This window comes from Oncorhynchus masou, chromosome 25 (genome assembly GCF_036934945.1).
Source record: "Oncorhynchus masou masou isolate Uvic2021 chromosome 25, UVic_Omas_1.1, whole genome shotgun sequence".
Lineage (NCBI taxonomy): Eukaryota > Metazoa > Chordata > Actinopteri > Salmoniformes > Salmonidae > Oncorhynchus > Oncorhynchus masou.
This window is the reverse complement of record NC_088236.1, coordinates 16,010,802-16,029,816: the sequence shown is the minus strand read 5'-3', so window position 1 is coordinate 16,029,816 and position 19,015 is coordinate 16,010,802. Positions and strand designations below refer to the sequence as shown.

The 19,015-nt window shown below is 42.2% G+C and overlaps 1 protein-coding gene across 1 annotated transcript; it reads right to left on the bottom strand.

Moving 5' to 3' along the window:
* Window positions 1-847: 847 nt before the first annotated feature.
* On the bottom strand, window positions 848-18,489 carry LOC135513822 (zinc finger protein 131-like). The gene is made up of 9 exons (XM_064936769.1): window positions 18,395-18,489; window positions 15,844-15,979; window positions 15,495-15,596; window positions 15,172-15,316; window positions 4,273-4,378; window positions 3,920-4,114; window positions 3,295-3,670; window positions 2,414-2,544; window positions 848-2,300 (listed from the first exon to the last, which is right to left on the bottom strand). The coding sequence occupies exons 2-9, from the start codon at window positions 15,962-15,964 to the stop codon at window positions 1,797-1,799; spliced, it is 1,680 nt and encodes a 559-aa protein (XP_064792841.1). The 5' UTR covers window positions 15,965-15,979; window positions 18,395-18,489; the 3' UTR covers window positions 848-1,796.
* Window positions 18,490-19,015: the final 526 nt, after the last annotated feature.

The following is a 19,015-nucleotide window of genomic DNA, read 5'->3' as shown; positions in this document are numbered from 1 at the left end:
TGACCTGTTCTTGTGAATGTGAATCCAACATGGGACAGCATCCCTGTGGAACGCTTAAGACACCTTGTAGAGTGCATGCCGTGACAAATTGAGGCTATTCTGAGGGCAAAGGGGGAAGCTACATACTCTAGTGTCCCATGCCCTCAGAATCTCCCTCCAACATATTGCTGCAACATGGCCATGAACTTGGCTCCTGAAACACCGTAGTGGGATCAGAACATGCGCTCTCACGGGATAACTTATATACCCTAGCATGACTTGATCTGGCAAACATTTCTCAAAAGAACACAGGGTCTCCTCAGTCTTGTGCTCACCACCGGGTCTCTGTCGCACCAAACGACATGCATAACAGACACCGGGAATCCCCAACTTCAGTTGATCCACCTTAACCCCACCCCACAGGACATTCTGAAGATAACCATTAGGAAGATCATAGTCCAAATTCCCTGTCCACACGTCCCAAACCCAATTTGACCAGGCACTGGCAGGATAACCAAAGGTTACAGTAAGCAGTTTCCTTGAGGATGACAATGTGTTCTGGACGCCATCATCACCGCTGTTGATATGAACCTGTTTGTATGCTGCCCTATCCAGGTCCTTCTGCTGTGGTGGAAGAAGAGGAGTGACAGACAGAGAGACACGCAGTAAACAACAACAACAGACAGAACCACTGTGGGTTACATCAGCCACATTTATATTTACAAGCATACATACATTTTTGGGGGGGTTCATTCTTCATGTTTAGTAAGCTAAACATCTAATCTTCAGTCCTTCCACATCTCAGAAAGGCATGTTTGAAAGCATTGTAAGAAATACGGGTATGGAAACATTTAGAGAATTCCAAATGTATTGATTACATCACTTCTTTATTGCTCTGTACATATAAAACAATACAACTATGAACATGTGTCAAATAAAAAGTGTTCACTTAATACTTACTTACTTCTGTTTCTGAGGAGCATCATGCTGTAACAGTGTCATACATAAAACCCAGTGTTTAGTGGGCTGCAGTCAGAACAGGAAGTAAGAAGAGGTAGACAGGAAGTCAAGCAGGGAATTGGGGGGGGGGGGAAACGTAAGCACGCTAACAGCTATTATTCTGCTAAACAAACTGATTAAAAGGTTAAGAAAATAAAGCTATTTTTACCAGTTAGGGGCTAGACACCATTACAAACATGCTTTTTCTTTAGTCAAATTCTCTGAATTATTTTTCGACAAACAGAGCTGTGCTTCAGATGGATTCAAACTGGGAAATATGTGGCGTCATCAGTGAGGCATATCAGCCATATGTCTGCAGCCATATGACAGTTTAACACACGGTGCATCCCAATCAATAAATGGTGTCTGCTGGTGACACCATAGAAATGAGTAGGGATCTTTATAGATGGCATATTGTCTTAGCAAATTAATATTGATCATCTCAAATGTACATCCTAAAGTGTAAAAAACAAAAGAAAGCAACAAGAAAAAAGATTGAAACGAAACCTTGAACGGGTTCATTGTGAAGGCATTCATACGGTCTCTCTCTGCCGCAGACAGAGGAAGACAGAGCCATGACATCAGGCTCCAAATAAATACCCTATAGAAATATGAGTAACATCCAATCCTCGTCTGTCCGTTACCCTATTATTTCATAGGGTGAAGGGGGTAAGGGGGAGCTTTTCCAGTTTGACAAAAATCAGCGCACATCTAAAATAAAACCCTATTCCCCATACAGTGCACTACTTGTGGCCAGAGCCAAGGCAGTGTATTTATGGGGAATAGGGTATAATTTGAGATGTTGCCCCGCTCCCACTTCATACAGCAATAGCCGGTTGCGAATCCTCCTCCACCTCCACCTCGCTCCCCTCTACCTGGATCTCAGAGTTCACCTGTCCCTCTGCTGACACCTGCAGCACCCGGATCTCAACACCCGCTTCCTTCAGTCTCTCTATGTCCTCCTCACACATCTCGGTCACCTCCCCATCCACCAACATGGCTGTTTCCACCAATGCTACCACACCTACGGGCTCCACGGTAACATGCTCCACGCTAATACCGTCCTCTAGTAGAAGGGTCTCCCTCTTGCCTCCCTTCCCCTCCCTGGCCACTTCCTCTTGCGTTGCCGCGGCGGCAATGACCAATTCCTGGGTTATCAACTTGTCGTCTGTGACGCCGTGCAGGTCGCTAAGATGTCGGCGGAGGTCGTCGGGCTGGGTGAACCAGAGGTCACACATGGTGCAATGGTTAGGCTTTTCTCCCGTGTGTGTCGTCAGGTGGTCTTTAAACAGCTCCCAGCTGTTGAACACACTGCTGCACACCTGGGGAGGGGGGAAAGAGGTCATTTTACAATCCAGAATATGCCCTACTCACGGATGTGATGGGTGATTTTGACTCCTTATAAATCAGGAAAAAACAAGAGCGTTCTCTGCACCTGACATTCGTAGAGTTTCTTGCGTCCCTTCTTGGCCCCGGCGCCGTTCTGACAGGCAGCCATGTGACATTTCAATGTGCTGTTCCTGGCAAAGCGCTCATGGCAGTCTGGACACGCAAACGGTTTCTCACCTACACACACAAGGGATAAACTACTTATTACACCCACTGCATAACTCAGGAGATCCTATTAAGGTGGTCTGATTTCTATGCACCTCACAAGAACAGGTCACTCACTCATCAATGCACAATCAAAGACCACACTCGGAGAGAAGAAAGGTGTTGTTGATGTGCTGTTGATGCTGTGTTTTAGTCTGCCTAGAAACTACAAATGCACATCAGCTATACAAAACACTAGGAACACCTTCAACAGAACAGCCTCAATTTCGTCAGAGCATGGACTCTATAAAGTCTACGCCAGGGATGCTGGCCCATGTTGACTCCAATGCTTCCCACAGTTGTGTCAAGTTGCCTGGACGTCCTTTGGGTGGTGGACCATTCTTGATACACACGGAAGACTGTTGAGTGTGAGAAACCCAGCAGAGTTGCAGTTCTTGACACAAAACGGTTCGCCTGGCACCTACTACCATAAGCCGTTCAAAGACACACATATTTTGTCTTACCTATTCACCCTCTAAAATGGCCCACATCCACAATCCATGTCTCAAGGTTTAAACATCCTTCTTTAACCCTTTTACTCCCCACCCTTTAACAGGTGACATTAATAAGGAATCATAGCTTTCACCTGGATATCTATCTGGTCAGTCTATCATGGAAAGAGCAGGTGTTCCTAATGTTTTGTACACTCAGTGTATAGTTAACCCAGGCACTTCTACAAATATGAACCCCTGAATTAATCCCTCATGGTATGATAACTCTTACCGGTGTGCTTTCGTAAGTGCTCCTTGAAGTGTCCAAAGTGGTCAAACTGCTTGTCACAGTACTCGCACACGTGTGTCTTCTTCTTCTGGGACTGGCTGCGCGACAGCTCCTCCGCCTCGTAATGTAACGTGTTCAGGTGCTGTTTAAGCGCCCCCTCCCGCGTGTATGCCTTCCCGCAGTGGCAACACGCATGAGGCTTGTCCAGCGCGGCCATGTGGGCGCGCATGTGCTGTTTAAGGTGATAGTAGAGGCGGAAGCTGCGGTCACATTTGTTGCAGCGGAACATCTTGTCCAGCTGAGAGATCTGGACCTCGACCATCTCCAGACTCTCAAGAGTCTTAGGAGGTGTCACCGTCTCCTCCTGATACACCATCTCCTGGATCACACACACACACACACACACACACACACACACACACACACACACACACACACACACACACACACACCATGATGTATGGATGCATTGAGATGAAAGGATGACTTGTTTTGAGAAAGTTTGGAAACGTCAACAAAACATATTCTTATATATAATAGTTTTTTTGTTTTGAATCAAGGTTGGTCATGGTCCTTCCAAGTGTGTGGTTTTTACATATGCAACAGAGAAACAGAGTGCTTTGTTTACCTCCTTCAGTCCTTCCTTCTTCAGGACGTGCAGCGTTAGCCCCCCCTGCTGGTACTTGCTGGTAATGTCAGCAAGCAGAGCCAGGGCAGAGTCATCCGAGACTGCCTGGGTGTTCCGAGCAGCATCCACCACCTCCTCCAGCCCCGTCTCCTCCACCTCAATGGTACCCTCCCCGATCTCCACCTCAATCTCCACCTGCAAGGACAGCATTGGGTCAGCACAGCAATACATATCAGGAGGAAAGGACAGATGATGAAGAGGATGATCAGGATCATTTGGGACACTTTCTTGCACTTTATGCGATTTTATGTTATAACAACTACAAACATAATGTGCCATTGTAGATCTCCAACCTGCTCCCCCTCCACTGAGGGAAGAATCTCAGATATCTTCCTCTTCTTGGCCTTATTCCCCGCCACCAGAGTCTGGGATAGCTGGAAGAGGGTGCCATCACCCATCCTATGGAGAAAGAGAGAGATAAAGGGTTATATTCATTCAAAGTACTTTACATTCCAGATACCATTAAACAAGACTAGAACCCAACACCACACAAAAAGGGGGCTGGCCTTCAGAAAGTGTTCACACCCCTTGACTTTTTCCACTTTGTTGTGTTAGTGCCTGAATGTAAAATGTTTCATTTTTGTTTATTGAATGTTTAAAACATATAATATACTTGCAGTCAAGCCACTCAACAACTACATCACATTAGTAATCTAACAGACTCCCATCCAGAATGACACACAGAAGCAACTAGGGTCAACACACTTCTGGTCAGACTACAGAGACGGGCACACCGTGCACCACTCCCTAGCATTCTTCTTGCCAATGTCCAGTCTCTTGACAACAAGGTTGATGAAATCCGAGCAAGGGTAGCATTCCAGAGGGACATCAGAGACTGTAACGTTCTGTGCTTCACGGAAACATGGCTCACTGGAGAGACGCTATCCGAAGCGGTGCAGCCAACGGGTTTCTCCACGCATCGCGCCGACAGAAACAAACACCTTTCTGGTAAGAAGAGTTGTGGGGGCGTATGCCTTATGGCTAACGAGACATGGTGCGATGAAAGAAACATACAGGAACTCAAATCCTTCTGTTCACCTGATTTAGAATTCCTCACAATCAAATGTAGACCGCATTATCTACCAAGAGAATTCTCTTCGATTATAATCACAGCCGTATATATATACCCCCCCAAGCAGACACATCGAGGGCTCTGAACGAACTTTATTTAAATCTTTGCAAACTGGAAACCATTTATCCAGAGGCTGCATTCATCGTTGCTGGGGATTTTAACAAGGCTAATCTGAAAACAAGACTCCCTAAATTTTATCAGCATATCGATTGCGCAACCAGGGGTGGAAAAACCTTGGATCACTGTTACTCCTTATGTACATATTCTTTATCCCCTTACACTGTGTATAAGACAGTAGTTTAGGAATTGTTAGTTAGATTACTTGTTGGTTATTACTGCATTGTCGGAACTAGAAGCACAAGCATTTCGCTACACTCGCATTAACATCTGCTAACCATGTGTATGTGACAAATAAAATTTGATTTGATTTAGTCGAGGGCACGTCGACAGATCTACCACAAGGTCAAAAAACAGGGACCAGAAACAGCGATCCAACAACCCAAGATCCCTCCCCACAGTTCCTCAAGAGCAGCTCCTCAACCATCAAGATCCCTCCCCACAGTTCCTCAAGAGCAGCTCCTCAACCATCAAGATCCCTCCCCACAGTTCCTCAAGAGCAGCTCCTCAACCATCAAGATCCCTCCCCACAGTTCCTCAAGAGCAGCTCCTCAACCATCAAGATCCCTCCCCACAGTTCCTCAAGAGCAGCTCCTCAACCATCAAGATCCCTCCCCACAGTTCCTCAAGAGCAGCTCCTCAACCATCTGAGACCCCCTCCCCCCAGTAAAAAAAAATTACAATAATAAAAAAATAAAAAATCCCATTCCCAAGACCCCCCCATGCTCCAACAACCAACAATATAGATAGATAGAGATATATATATATATCTATATCTAGATATAGATATAGATATAGATATATATATATAGATATAGATATATATATATATATATATATTTTAAAGAGAAAGACAAAGCAAAACAGAAAACATCAAAGACATCAAGGATAACAAAAATCATGACCGCAAGGCCAACTGAATATGTTTGAGTGCATACATGGCACTATTTACCTGCGTGTGTCCGTGTATGTGCACATTTGAATGAGAGTGTGAGTATATGCACGTGTACAAACACCTGCACGGCATCAGCCTCAGGCAAACCCGGCATTAGCTGTAACAACACTGTCCCTCAGTGTCATTCAAGCAAACTTTTTGTTTTATACTTTTGTTTTATACTTACTTATCTTTGACCATCATTCTATACCCCACCCAACAACTCCACTCCCACTTGTCTCCAATTCCACATCCCAACCCTCAGCTTCCCTCAGTTCCTCCCACCTATCTCTGCTGGCCACCCTCTTTGGATTTCTACACACCACATATTTTTCAACTATGCTGTGATGTTTAACATAGAAATTCAATCTATCTAATTGAATCCACAGACTGCGAGTTGAAGATAAATACTTTTACTAAGAGTATTAGTATATTATTAATTGACTGACCCGGTCTCTCCAGATCTCCCAACAGTAAAACTCAGCAGAAAAATAGAAACGTCCTCTCACTGTCAACTGCGTTTATTTTCAGAAAACTTAACATGTGTAAATATTTGTATGAACATAACAAGATTTGACAACTGAGACATAAACTGAACAAGTTCCACAGACATGTGACTAGCAGAAATGGAATAATGTGTCCCTGAACAAAGGAGGGGGGGGGGGGTCAAAATCAAAAGTATCAGTCAGTATCTGGTGTGGCCACCAGCTGCATTAAGTACTGCAGTGCATCTCCTCCTCATGGACTGCACCATATTTGCCAGTTCTTGTTGTGAGATGTTACCCCACTCTTCCACCAAGGCACCGACAAGATCCCGGACATTTCGGGGGGGTCCCCAACCCTCCGATCCAACAGGTCTCAGACTTTCTCAATGGGATTGAGATCCGGGCTCTTCGCTGGCCATGGCAGAACACTGACATTCCTGTCTTGCAGGAAATCATCCACAGAATGAGCAGTATGGCTGGTTGCATCGTCATGCTGGAGGGTCATGTCAAGATGAGCCTGCAGGAAGGATACCACGTGAGGGAGGAGGATGTCTTCCCTGTAACGTACAGTGTTGAGATTGCCTGCAATGACAACAAGCTCAGTCCCATGATGCTGTGACACACCGCCCTAGACCATGACGGACCCCCCACCTCGATCCCGTTCCAGAGTACATGCCTCTGTGTAATGCTCATTCCTTTGACGATAAACGCAAATCCCACAATCACCCCTGGTGAGACAAAACCGCGACTCGTCAGTGAAGAGTGCTTTTTGACAGTCCTGTCTGGTCCAGCGATGGTGGGTTTGTGCCCATAGGCGACATGGTTGCTGGTGATGTCTGGTGAGGACCTGCCTTACACCAGGCCTACAAGCCCTCAGTCCAGCCTCTCCAAGCCTATTGCGGACAGTCTGAGCACTGATGGAGGGATTGTGCGTTCCTGGTGTAACTCGGAAAGTTGTTGTTGCCATGCTGTACCTGTCCCGCAGGTGTGATGTTCGGATGTACCGATCCTGTGCAGGAGTTGTTACACGTGGACAGCCACTGCGAGGACTATCAGCTGTCTATCCTGTAGTGCTGTCTTAGGCATCTCACAGTACAGACATTGCAATTTATTGTCCTGGCCACATCTGCAGTCCTCATGCCTCCTTGCAGCATGCCTAAGGCACGTTCACGCAGATGAGCAGGGATCCTGGGCATCTTTCTTTTAGTGTTTTTCAGAGTCAGTAGAAAGGCCTCTTTAGTGTCCTAAGTTTTCATAACTTTGACCTTAATTGCCTACCCTCTGTAAGCTGTTAGTGTCTTAACAACCGTTCCACAGGTGCATGTTCATTAATTGTTTATGGGTCATTGAACAAGCATGGGAAACCGGGTTTAAACCCTTTACAATGAAGATCTGTGAAGTTATTCGGATTTTTACAAATTATCTTTGAAAGACTGGGTCCTGAAAAAATGGTTACTGTGGCTCCCAAAAGTTTATTTCTAGGGTAAATTTTAGATCAATGTTCTGCATTTTCAGCCATTCCTGAACCAAATGGTCTATTGATTCTGTATCCTCACGAAGAATCTGCAGAGCTTCGATGATTGAATGCTACATTATTTAACTATTTAATTATTAATTTTGTTGGTGGCAAGAATTCTATATAATACTTTTAGCTGAAAAGCACAAAGTCTTGAGTCATTATATTTGTATATATATTTGTATATATATATATATATATATAATATATATATATATATATATACAAATATATATATATATCACCTGATACACTCTGTACCGTGGACTCGGTACATCATAAATCTCTTCCCAACTATTTTGCAATCTGTATGGCACAGCTGTCAACATCCTTGGTCCTCAAATGAAACTGGTATATTTTCCTATTTATGCTATTTGTATTCCTCTGTCAGTTGATCCTTTATATTGGGCAGACAGACCAGTTCCTTACCTCCTTCTGCTGCCAACTGCCTCCTCCATTTTTGGGGTAATGCTGTAATCAATTGGTTGTAATCTTGGATTGAGCAGATCGTCCCATAAAATTCTGATAACTCCATGAAAGACATAACTCTACCATAACAATTTACAATATCATTTACAAACAAAATACCCTTTTCAAAACATCTTTCCCATAAATACAGGTATTTTCTCAACCAGCATATTTGAGTTCAGCCATAATATTTAATGCATTCAAAATTGATTAAAATTGAGATTATGTGTAGGCTAGTGACACAATACCCTATAAAGTGTAATTGTGTTTTTAGAAATTTTCACAAATTGTAAAAAAAAAAGAAAAAAAAGTGAAATGCTGAAATGTCTTGAGTCAATAAGTATTGAATCCCTTTGTTAGGGCAGGTCTAAATAAGTTCAGGAGTAGACATGTGCTTAGTCAATAAGTATTGAATCCCTTTGTTAGGGCAGGTCTAAATAAGTTCAGGAGTAGACATGTGCTTAGTCAATAAGTATTGAATCCCTTTGTTAGGGCAGGTCTAAATAAGTTCAGGAGTAGACATGTGCTTAGTCAATAAGTATTGAATCCCTTTGTTAGGGCAGGTCTAAATAAGTTCAGGAGTAGACATGTGCTTAGTCAATAAGTATTGAATCCCTTTGTTAGGGCAGGTCTAAATAAATTCAGGAGTAGACATGTGCTTAGTCAATAAGTATTGAATCCCTTTGTTAGGGCAGGTCTAAATAAGTTCAGGAGTAGACATGTGCTTAGTCAATAAGTATTGAATCCCTTTGTTAGGGCAGGTCTAAATAAGTTCAGGAGTAGACATTGTCAATAAGTATTGAATCCCTTTGTTAGGGCAGGTCTAAATAAGTTCAGGAGTAGACTAAATAAGTTCAGGAGTAGACATGTGCTTAGTCAATAAGTATTGAATCCCTTTGTTAGGGCAGGTCTAAATAAGTTCAGGAGTAGACATGTGCTTAGTCAATAAGTATTGAATCCCTTTGTTAGGGCAGGTCTAAATAAGTTCAGGAGTAGACATGTGCTTAGTCAATAAGTATTGAATCCCTTTGTTAGGGCAGGTCTAAATAAGTTCAGGAGTAGACATGTGCTTAACAAGTCACTTAATAAATTGCATGGACTACCTCATCTCTGTGCATCACACAATTATCTGTAAAGTCCCCCAGTCGAGCAGTGAATTTCAAACACAGACTGAACCACAAAGACCAGGGAGGATTTCCAATGCCTCACAAAGAAGGGCACCTATTGGTAGACGGGTAAAAAATAAAGGAAACATTGAATATCCGTTTGAGCATGTTGAAGAAGTTATTGATTACACTTTGGATGGTGTATCAATACACCCAGTCACTACAAAGATACAGGCATCCTTCCTAACACAGTTAGGTGAGTGGCCTAGTTACAGTTGACTTAAATCAGCTTGAAAATCTATGGCAAGACTTGAAAATGGCTGTCTAGCAATGACAGACGCTGCTCGGAACACCTAGACAACTAACTTGACAGCTTGAAGAATTAAAAACATAAATGTGAAAATATTGTACAATCCAGGTGTGCAAAGCTCACTTACCCAGAAACACTCACAGCTGGAATCACTGCCAAAGGGGATTCTAAAACGTACTGACTCAGGGGCGTGAATACTTTCTGTATTTAATTTTCAATACATTTGCTAACATTTTTATAAACATGTTTTCACTTTGTCATTATGGTGTATTTTGTGTGGATGGGTGAGAGAAAACAAAATCTAATCCATTTTGAATTCTCGAACACAGTGGTTCCCAAACTTTTCATAGTTCAGTACCTCTTCAAATATTCAACCTCCAGCTGCATACCTCCTCTAGCACCAGGGTCAGAGCACTCTCAAATGTTGTTTTTTGCCATCATTGTAAGCCTGCCACACACACATAAGAATGAGTTTGTCACAACCCGGTTCGTGGGAAGTGACAAAGAGCTCTTATAGGACCAAATAATAATCAATCATTTTGCTCTTTATTTTACCATCTTACATATAAAACCTTATTTGTTCATCGCAAATTGTGAATAACGCACCAAAGGTTAATGAGAAGGGTGTGTTTGAAAGGATGCACATAACTCTGCAATGTCGGGTTGTATTGGAGAGAGTCTGTCTTAAATCGTTTTCCACACATTTAGTTTTCATGCTAATGAGGTTTGAGAATCCACTCTCACATAGGTGCGTGGTTTTTATTTCTATCTTTATTTAACCAGGAAAGTCAGTTTAGAACAAATTCTTATTTTCAATGACGGCCTAGGAACAGTGGGTTAATAACTGCCGGTTCAGGGGCAGAACGACAGATTTGTACCTTGTCAGCTCGGGGGTTTGAACTCGCAACCTTCCAGTTACTAGTCCAACGCTCTAATCACTAGGCTACCCTGCCGCCCCCTGCAAAGGGCATCAGTGTCTTAACAGTGTGATTTGCCAAGGCAGGAGACTCTGCACACAGCCCAATCCAGAAATCTGACAGTGGCTTCAGATTAAAAGACATTTTCACAGAACCACTTGTTGCAATTTCAATGAGGCTCTCTTGTTCAGATATCGGTAAGTGGACTGGAGGCAGGGCATGAAAGGGATAATGAATCCAGTTGTTTGTGTCATCCTTTTCGAAAAAGTACCCGCTTAATTGCGCACCCAGCTCAGGTGCTTCGCTATATCACATTTGACATTGTCCGTAAACTTGAGTTAATTTGCACAAAAAAAATATCATACAACGATGAAAAGACCTGTGTGTTGTTCTTGTTAATGCAGACAGAGAAGAGCTCCAAACTTTTAATCATACCCTCAATTTTGTCCCGCACATTGAATATAGTTGCGGAGAGTCCCTGTAATCCTAGATTCAGATCTTTCAGGTGAGGAAAAAAAATCTCCCAGATAGGCCAGTCGTGTGAGAAACTCGTCATCGTGCAAGCTGTCTGAAAAATTATGGTCAGTAAAGAAAACTTTAAGCTCGTCTCTCAATTTAAAAAAACGTGTCAATACTTTGCCCCTTGATAACCATTGCACTTTTGTGTGTTGTAAAAGCGTTTCATGGTCGCTGCCCATATTGCATAGTGGAGAATATACACGAGAGTTCAGGGGCCTTGCTTTAACAAAGTTTTTTTTAAATTCACTATAGTGTCCAAAACGTATTTCAAGCTGTCAGACATTTCCTTGGCAACAAGAGCCTCTCGGTAGATGCTGCAGTGTACCCAAGTGGCGTCGGGAGCAACTGCTTGCACTCGCGTTATCACTCCACTATGTCACCCGGTCATGGATTTTGTGCCATCAGTACAGATACCAACATATCTTGACCACCAAAGTTCATTTGATGTCACAAAGCTGTCCAGTACTTTAAAGAATCCTCTCCTGTTGTCCTGGTTTCCAGTGGTTTGCAGAAGAGGATGTCTTCCTTAATTGATCCCCCATGAATGTAACGGACATACAGTATACCAGGAGCTGTGCCAGGCCCGCCACAACTGTTGACTCATCCGGCTGTAAGGCATAAAATTCACAGGCTTCTATGCAAAGCAGTAATTGTTTCAAAACATGTCCTGCCATGTCACTGATGTGTCGTGAAACAGTCTTGTTTGATGAAGTAATTGTCTGTATAGTTTTTTTGTCCTGTTCCCTCAGCATTGTCCCAGCCATAGCCGTGGTAGCAGGAAGAATTCAAGTCCTCCACAATAGTATAGGGCTTGCCTGTCCTAGCCACTAGGTAGCCCACCATAAAAGACGCTTCTAGCACCTTCTTATTAATGGTATCTGTTGCTTTTATACATGTCTTACTACTTGAAAGTCGTCTTAATTCTCACTCAAAAAACTCCTGTGGTTTATTTTTAAAATTGGCATGTTATGTTTCTAAATGTCCGTGCAAGAGTGAAGGTTTCATCAAGTTGTGAGATAGTACTTTTGCACAAATAACACACTGTGGCTGAGGAAAAGCACTACTCTCAACATAAGTGAACCCCAAATCAATGTAGTTCTCATCATATTTGCGCCTCTTCGTTGATCCAATGACCCTGTCTGTTGTTCGGTCCTTTCCCGGGTAAGGGGTCAGTAGCTCTTCAGCTGTATCAGATTCACAACTATCAGTGTCCATGTTAGCTGGGCTAACAACAAATGTAGAATTACTGATGCTAGCATTGGATGTGCTCGTTGAAGGAGAACAACTTCTGTTGTCGACAGGTGCAGGTGTAGTTCTACTGGTAGTAGAGGGTCTACCAGTAGAGGTGGTACACGTCTCTGGTATGTGTGACTTTTAACCATTTAAACATTTATACATCTTCGAGCAAACGGAATGAGCAGCAGCTACGTTTGGCTACATATGGACCGTTAGCAGAATTCTCGCAGAAGAGTAATGGTTAACGTGATTGGATGTTACATTTTTATTTTTCTCCCCAATTTCGTGGTATCCAATTGTTTAGTAGCTACTATCTTGTCTCATCGCTACAACTCCCGTACGGGCTCGGGAGAGACGAAGGTTGAAAGTCATGCGTCCTCCGATACACAACCCAACCAAGCCGCACTGCTTCTTAACACAGCGCCATCCAACCCGGAAGCCAGCTGCACCAATGTGTCGGAGGAAACACCGTGCACCTGGCAACTGGTGCGCGATGAGATAAGGATTTCCCTACCGGCCAAACCCTCCCTAACCCAGACGACGTTAGGCCAATTGTGCGTCGCTCCACGGACCTCCCGGTCGCGGCCGGTTACGACAGAGCCTGGGCGCGAAACCAGAGTCTCTGGTGGCACAGCTGGCTGGATGTTAATTATTTGACTAGGCTACCTGTATTTGACATTGTGTTGTTAATTCGCTGAACACTAGCCGGTTGAATTTTATTTTTGGCAGTGAAACGAGGCTAATTAGGCGAGAAAAAAATCTCACCCAAATGTATAGCCCTGTTGGAAAATATAAATGGACTGTTTGAAAATGTTTTTTTTCTTATTTTTTTCTTCTTAAGTAAATAAATAAATATATATATTTAACTTTTTATGGGTGCAGGGGCAGTATTGAGTAACTTGGATGAAAAGGTGCCCATTGTAAACGGCCAGCTCCTCAGTCTCAGTTGCTAATATATGCATATTATTATTAGTATTGGATAGAAAACACTGAAGTTTCTAAAACTGTTTGAATTATGTCTGTGAGTATAACAGAACTAATATTGCAGGCAAAAACCTGAGAAATTCCACTTCCTGTTTGGATTTTTTTCTGGGGGTGGCAGATTTTCAACCAAGCTCTCATTGAAATTACAGCGAGATATGGATGTGTTTTCACTTCCTACGCCTTCCACTAGATGTCAACAGTCAATAGAACTTTGTCTGATGACTCTAATGTGAAGGGGGGTCGAATGAGACAGGAAATAGTCACCACTGCCACGAGTTGACCATGCTTTCACTATGCGCGTTCACAGGGGAAGGACCTGCGTTCCATCGGTCATCTGAAGTCATTCTAATTCTCCGGTTGGAATGTTATTCAAGATATATGTAAATAACATCCTAAAGATTGATTCAGTGCATCGTTTGACATGTTTCTACTGACTGTTACGGAACGTTTGGACGTTTCGTCACGTTATAGTGGACGCGTTTCGTAACTTTGGAATTGTTTACCAAACGCGCTAACCAAAGTAGCTAATTGGACATACATAATAACGGACATTTTCGAACAAATCAAGCATTTATTGTGGACCTGGGATTCCTAGGACTACATTCTGATGAAGTTCATCAAAGGTAAGGAAACATTTATCATGTATTTTCTGGTTTCTGTTGACTCCAACATGGCGGCTAATTTGGCTAATGTTCTGAGCTCCGTCTCAGATTATTGCATGGGTTGCTTTTTCCGTAAACTTTTTTTGAAAGGAGAGGTATATCTATAATTCCATGTGTATAACTTGAATTATCATCTACATTTATGATGAGAATTTCTGTTGAAACAATGTGGCTATGCAAAAATCACTTGATGTTTTTGTAAGTCGCTCTGGATAAGAGCGTCTGCTAAATGACTTAAATGTAAATGTAATGTAAATGGAACTAGTGAATCTAATACGCCAATGTAAACTCAAGATTTTTTTATATAAATATGAACTTCATCAAACAAAACATGCATGTATTGTGTAACATGAAGTCCTATGAGTGTCATCTGATGAAGATAATTCAAGGTTAGTGATTCATTTAATCTGTATTTCTGCTTTTTGTGAATGCTATATTTCGCTGGAAAATGGCTGTGCTTATTGTGGTTTGGTGGAGACCTAACATAATCGTTTGTAGTGCTTTTGCTGAAAAGCATATTTGAAACCGGACCCTTTGGTGGGATTAACAACAAGATTAACTTTAAAATGATATAAAACACGTATGTTTTAGGAATTGTAATTATGAGATTTCTGTGGTTTGAATTTGGCGCCCTCTATTTTCACTGGTAGTTGTCATATCGATCCCGTTAACGTAAATCACATTTTATTTGGAGTACCCCCGACGGCATTGCGCGTACCCCTGGAAATTCCAGTTTGGGAATACCTGCTCTGACACAACAAAATGTGGAAGAAGTCAAAAGGTATGAATACTTTCTGAAGGCACAGTAAGTAGTAAGGGACTATATTAGTAGTAAGGGGGTCCAGATGTTATAATGGCCGTCCAACCTGTTGTTGAGGGCCTTGATGGCCTCCTGCATCTGGAGGTACTCTGCTGCCTTCCACACGTCGTTGACCTCCTCTGGCCCATTGACAGCCAACGTAGCTGTGTACGTAAATTCCATCAACTGGCGGAAAGCGGAGTTACTCACTCCTGCACAACACAGGGGATTGATGGGTACATTGGGTTATTGTGTGATAGTCTTATAGTTATTGTCAGAAGTGGATGTTGGCCTTGTTTTGTTTCTCAGGGTCTATAGCGCTATCGTTTATTTTCTTGATTGATGACAGACATACGTCAGTGGATGCATCAGTGGTTCAGCAGTACATACCTTCAATCTCCACTAGTGGCTCCTGTGTGAAGTCCTGGAAGAACTTGTGGAAGAACTGACTGCACGCTGCTAACACTGCCTTATGGGCCCTGAACTGGTGTCCTACAGACCAGAGGTAAGATGAACGCATGAACGGTACAGCACATAATAGAATACTTCATACAACTGGTGTCCTACAGAGCAGAGGTAAGATGAACGCGTGAACGGTACAGCACATAATAGAATACTTCATACAATGTGGGCATTTTTCCTAAACACAAGGATATTAAAAAATAAACTTTTAGTTGACAAGCTAAAGCTGCACCTTCACTTTCTGCAATTAAACAAACATCCCTGAGGATGAGCTTACCGTCTACTATGAGAGTGATGTCTGTGAACTGGTCCAGCTGTCTCTGTTCATTCAGTTTGTCCAGCATGACTTTATAATGGTCAGGGAACTGACTACCACACCCCTCACCCTTATCTGCCATGGCTCAGCCCCTCACCTGCACACAAGGAAGAAATCCATGTAGAGATGACACACAGTTCACATCACCAGTAATGACAGACTATATGGACTCAGTGTACAATTACATCTGGGCAAACAAGTTAAACATGAACAACATGCTCACAGCATATTGATGCACAGACAGTAATGTGATTTTAACATAGATTTAAATATAATGTTATCATTGGGCATTCTGCAGCTTTTATGAATATTTATAGTACCAGTGAAAAGTTTGGACACCTACTTATTCCAGGGTTTTTCCTTTATTTTTTACAATGTAGAATAATAGTTAAGATATCAGAACTATGAAATAACACATATGGAATCATGTAGTAACCAAAAAAAGTGTTAAACAAATCAAAATATGAGATTTTTCAAAGTAGCCACCCTTCGCCTTGATGACAGCTTTGCACTCTTGCGATTCAATCAGCTTCATTAGGTAGTCCACTGGAATACATTTGAATTAATAGGTGTGCTTTGTTAAAAGTTCATTTGTGGAATTTCTTTCCTTCTTAATACGTTTGTGCCAATCAGTTGGTTTGTGACAAGGTAGGGGTGGTATACAGAATATAGCCTTACTTGGAAAAATAGCAAGTCCATATTAGGGCAAGAACAGCTCAAATAAGCAAAGACAAACAACATTCCATATTTTACTTTGGAAAGTTTCTTCAAGTGCAGTTGCAAAAACAATCCAGCGCTATCATGAAACTGGCTCTCAGGAGGACCACCACGGGAATGGATGACCCAGAGTTACCTCTGCTGCAGAGGATAAGTTCATTAGAGTTACCAGCCTCAGAAATTGCAGCACAAATAAATGCTTCCCAGAGATCAAGTAAGACATTTCAACATCAACTGTTCAGAGGAGACTGCATGAATCAGGCCTTCATGGTCGAATTGCTGCAAAGAAACCACTACTAAAGGACACCATTAGACTGGTGGAAATCTGTCCAAATGCAAGATTTTTGGTATCAACCGCCATGTCTCTGTGAGATGCAGAGTGGGTGAACGGATGATCTCCGCATTTGTAGTTCCCATTGTGAAGCATGGAGGAGGAGGTGCGATGTTGCTTTGCTGGTGACACTGTCTGATTTATTTAGAATTCAAGGCACACTTAACCGGCACGGCTACCACAGCATTCTGCAGTGATATGCCATCCCATCTGGTTTGCCCTTAGTGGGACTATCATTTGTTTTTCAACAGCACAATGACCCAACACACCGCCAGGCTGTGTAAGGGCTATTTTACCAAGAAGGAGAGTGATGGAGTGCTGCATCAGATGACCTGACCTCCACAATCACCCGACCTCAACCCAACTGAGATGGTTTGGGATGAGTTGGACTGCATAGTGAAGGAAAAGCAGCCAACAAGTGCTCAGCATATGTGGGAACTCCTTCAAGACGGTTGGAAAAGCATTCCAGCTGAAGCTGGTTGAGAGAATTTTCTCTAAATATGTTTTTATTTTTTATTTTTAAACCCAGCTCCCGTCCCTGCAGGAGGCCTTTTGGTAGGCCGTCATTGTAAGTATAAATTTGTTCTTAACTGCCTAGTAAAATAAATAAAAATAAAACATGCCAAGAGTGTGCAAAGTTGTCATCAAGGCTAAGGGTGGCTACTTTGAATAATCTCAAATGTATTTGGATTTGTTTAATAATTTTTGGGATACTACATGATTCCATATGTATTATTTCATAGTTTTGATGTCTTCACTATTATTTTACAATGTAGAATATAGTAAAATAAGGAAAAATCATTGAATAAGTAGGTGTCCAAACATTTGACTGGTACTGTATATTTTCATCTTTATCTGCTAATTTGGGCAATATGTGGGAAATATCGCTGTTTATCGTATTTTTGTGTTCGCAAAAAATTGGAACGACAGTATTTCAGATTTTTCTTCATGAAATATGATAACGTTCGAGGCAGGAAAATCGCGTCAACCTCATATGTGTTATCCAATAGAATGATACCGATGCAAAGAGAAGACGTCGAATTCAGCCAATCATGCGTTTGACAGCAGTGTGATTGGCATCAAGTTGACCAATTGAAAATAGCAGACAATGCTAACGGTAGCTAGCAAGCTTAGCTGCAGCAGAAGGCCTCGGGCTGTAATTGAGGTAATTGAGGGCCGTAAAATCAAACTTAACGATATATTTAATCAGAATGTTTACCTAATAACACCAACGCTAACTACATAATGGGTTATAAGAAGCAGCGAACAATCCAGTTTACGTTAGCCAACAAGTTACAGAAGCTAATCCTTTCAAATAGGCCCGTAAAGGCTCTCCCCATTTCGAGTTTGACCATCGCCAGTACGTCATCAAATCGCGCATTAAAATACACTTTTTCCTGAGACATTTCCTAATTTAGACATAATTTGCCTGAAATATTTCACATCATACATCTGAAAACATACCTCAAGTTACGTTCTGCCGCTTTATTAAGTTGTTTTTGCGTATAGCTCTTTCCCGACACTTGCAGCGTTGCTCTTCTTTCGTTCGTCTAAAAAGGGCGGTCGCTCAGTCGGGCCTCAGATTCCCAGCAGTCACTGCAAACTCCAGAAGACGCCGAGGAGCGTTGCTGGGCAACAGATGGTTGTCTCCCATTCGGTTTATCGAAACCCTGGCCCCTTGATTCGGTTCTCGGGTCCAGTTCCATTTCGGTATCAACCCCTTCCCCCTTTTTTGATATAGACAATGTATTTCATTCTTCATATTCAACACAAAACAACCATACAGTACACCAAAATATACAGAAACACACCAAAATACAATGGAGAGAATGTTTTGTTTTGTTCGTTCTTTCTGCTAATAGGTGACAGGCTATTTCATGGCCATGATATTATTTTATGTGCTTTTAATGAACAACAACAATCTTTCCCATATCTTTTGTGAGTCTGTCTGTATATTATTTTCTCCAGTCTGTGCTAACATGATTTCATGTGATGTTGTTTTAATCAACATATTCATCCATTCCATAAAACATTGGATTATTAAAGATTTTCCAATACCTGAGGACCAGTCTTAATTAACACTGA